Source organism: Verticillium alfalfae, genomic scaffold (genome assembly GCF_000150825.1).
Source record: "Verticillium alfalfae VaMs.102 supercont1.5 genomic scaffold, whole genome shotgun sequence".
In the NCBI taxonomy this organism is placed as follows: Eukaryota; Fungi; Ascomycota; class Sordariomycetes; order Glomerellales; family Plectosphaerellaceae; genus Verticillium; species Verticillium alfalfae.
In genome coordinates, this window is record NW_003315034.1 from 1,570,532 (window position 1) to 1,573,852 (window position 3,321).

At 56.5% G+C, this 3,321-nt stretch overlaps 1 protein-coding gene across 1 annotated transcript; it reads left to right on the plus strand.

Annotated features, from left to right (window-relative positions):
- Window positions 1-211: 211 nt before the first annotated feature.
- Window positions 212-1,469, plus strand: VDBG_04806 (conserved hypothetical protein; the record flags this gene model as incomplete). The annotated part of the gene is made up of 3 exons (XM_003005154.1): window positions 212-655; window positions 715-806; window positions 860-1,469. The coding sequence occupies 3 exons, from the start codon at window positions 212-214 to the stop codon at window positions 1,467-1,469; spliced, it is 1,146 nt and encodes a 381-aa protein (XP_003005200.1).
- Between the last annotated feature and the right edge of the window lie 1,852 nt (window positions 1,470-3,321).

Below are 3,321 nucleotides of genomic sequence, written 5' to 3' on the forward strand. Positions count from 1 at the left end.
AGAGCTGTCGTACTATGAGGAGAGCGACATCATACACTCCCTGGCCTACTCACGAATATTAGTGCCATCTACACCTCTCTTCTTTGCGTAACTCACGTCCACATTCGCACATCCTCCCTTATCTCCGCGGCCATTGCGTCCCGCCCGCCGGAAAGTTGTTTATTTTTGTTTTTAGCTGGGTTCTTAAGTGTGCACAAACGCCCCGCTGATCATGGCCGCGCAGAAGCTCATCCGCCCCGCTCTCAGTGATGAGACGGCCCTTAATAGTCTCCTCAACGGAGGACTTCTCGCCGCAGGCCGGCGGCACCGCGACCAGGCCGAGTGGGAGGCCAAGGAAGACAGCATCCCTCGCGGGTCGGCGGCGGCGGCGGCGAGAAACAAGATGCTCGCGGGAAACACGAAGCTCGGCGATGACCAGAGCGTTAAGAAGCTGCGAACGAACGCTGTGAAAGCCTCGCTTGAAGGTGAACAAAACCGGAGTGATGTTGATGTTGTGATCCCCGAGGCGTTTGCCAAGGCGGAGCTCGTGGCTACAGCGTCGGCGAAGATGACTTATCTACTCGATGCAATCATTGAACATTACGAACACGAGAAGATCATTGTCTTCTATGAAAACGAGAATACGGCGTGGTACATTGCTAGCATGCTGGATGTCGTTCGTTTCCCCACGCCTGGATGACAACAGTACCATAGACACTGACTGACATGTAATAGATCCAGATCGAACATCTCATCTACGCCAAGACATTGACACAAAAGCGAAAGGCACAATACATCAACACTTTCAACAACAACACCAAGTTTCGGTATGTTGGCTGACACTCTTACATACCCGGATGCTAATGGGAATGCATCACAGCGTCATACTCATGGACATAACACAGGCTGCATACGGCCTTGACATGCGGGCAGCGTCGCGCATCTACTTCCTGAACCCCGTCCTCAACCCCCAGGTAGAGGCACAGGCCATCGGTCGAGCGCGTCGTATCAGCCAGCAGAAGGCCGTTTCGGTAGAGACACTAGTACTTCGAGGCAGTCTCGAGGAGGTTATTATAATGCGGAAGCACAAGATGAGCCAAGCAGAGCACATCAAATGCAAAAGCATCCTCGATGATCGGCCATTATTCAACTACATCCTCAATTCTGGATTCCTGCCAATGCCAGAGGGCCCCCATGAAGGGCTAGCGCAGACAGCATCTCTGAGGCATCCACAGCCAATTTTCGGCAGGGGCTTCGGACGAGTTGTGCACCCTGATGAAGATATTTGGGTAACCGATGGGGCTGTCCCCCGGGCGACGGTATTGGATGAGACGCCTACACGTAACGGGGCCACAGGGACAGCAAATGGACTGGCAAGCCGAGCGAAGCGGCCACATGGCGAGGTTATGAGTCCCGGGAAGCCGGGTGAGCCAAAGGGGGAGCAGGCAGAAGAAAGCGAGCCGGTCTCGAGGCGCATACGCTTCGCCTGAGCTAAGAAGGAGACGCAGGGTTGGTTGGTCGAGCGGTTGGATGAAGAGTTGGGATCCGCGATCGCACCGTGCTGTCTATGAGATTAGAATGCGTTTGCAAGCTAGGCGTCTGGCGTTTGCTTCACAACGAGCCGGGGGCGATGTCTCAAAAGAGGCTTTCATCTGATGAGTATGATTTCGCTTCCGATGGCAGAGCAAGGCGCGCCTCGCCCCTTCCACGGATAGGGGCGGCGAATCCCAACAGGAGCAGCGGACCCTCCCAGCCTTCCAGATTATCGGGGTCGTCGACTCCACTGCACCGCGTACCTGCGTTGACGGGCGATACTAACCCAGAAGCAGAAGCGCCGGCGCTTTGCCACACAGACTTGGGAGGCAGAGGGCACGCCTTGTCGACGGCTAGGCTGGCATGGGCGAGAGTGAGAAGAGTGCGAGATAAAGATGATTCGGTGCAGCCTGTCCGTCGAATGAACGAGCACATGGTTTGGGGTTGGCCGCCGGTTCCAAATTTGGCGTGGCCGGACCATGGGTTCGTGATGAGCTCGCTAGAGGTGCGATTCGCTTGGTGGGAAGTCTGTGAGGCATGATGCAGGTCGTTGGGTGGGTAACTGGCTGTGCAGGAGGATGGGGCTGGCTGGTGCGTAAGCTCGCCGCATGGTTTGGGTGATGTGCATCCGCCTAATGGTTAGCGCCGACAGCAGCGAAGAGGTTGGGAGCCCTGGGTCTGTCCCTGAAAAGACCGGAGAAGAAGATTGTGGTGGAAGGGGGGCGGACCACAAAGGGGGACGTGTTCATGACCACGGTGAGCATCGAGTCAAGGGTCTTGGCGGAGTGCATGGGCAAAAGAAGAAGGTGATTGATTGTCTCTAGGTAGGAGCTGGAGGAGACGATCTGGGAGGATGAGATTCGAGGGACTTGAGACTTGCCCCAGCAGGCACGACCACCTAGATGCAAGGTGGAAGGAGCTATCAAGTCCAGTGCTCGACTGTGACTGCCTTAGGTAAGGCAACGGTTGCCCGGCAGACCCAGGCAGGAACTTTACCAGGACCTTTACCAGGACCTTTGCCAGGTACCCCGCCCTCCACCAGAGCTTGCGCCCCCACTTCGTCACAGCTCCTCTCTGTACGCTTCGATGGCGCGCCTCACGCACCGCGGTGGATATCTCTTCCAACATCTTGATCGTCATCACGATGTTCCAAATGCCATCACATCATCCCATGTCATGGCCCCATGTGTTGCCAGGGCCAACCCCGCTCTGCCATACGCCCGGACTCGCAACTCGGCCTCTGTACAACGCGCCAGTCTATGAGTGCAGCGCTACATGTTGGACAGGTTGCGTTTCAGAAGGCATGCCAGAACAAGAAACTCTCGCCGATAGCCCGCCCTGGTATTGAGGACAAGGAGGGAGAACTACTGCTCATGGCCTTTGAAGGGCCTCCTTCTTTGAAGCTCTCGAAGCCCAGCACTAGACGGCCTCCAACACGGCCATGCCAGAAATTGCTGGAGTATCCAGCCCTGAAGCTGAGCAACGCGCCCGTGTTTACTGAGCCGTGCTGCCATGATCCACAGCATCGAGAGACAGGCTCACGAGGAGATAGATACCTTGCTCATTCATAGCGCCCAGACACGCTGCATGAGACTGCATCGAGAAGCTACTTGGGTCACCCATTGTCAGGTCAGCGGCAGAAATCGTCTTTGCCCCATATCGCAGCTAGGGTGGCAGTCCCAAGCGCCGGGGTGAGAGTGGGATGTAGACGCATCGCGAATCGGCGCAACTGGCCTGGCCAAACCTTCCAGCCAGCCTCTCTTTTTTCGGCCTCTCCACACCACGACCCTGCTTTGACTGCCCGGTCCG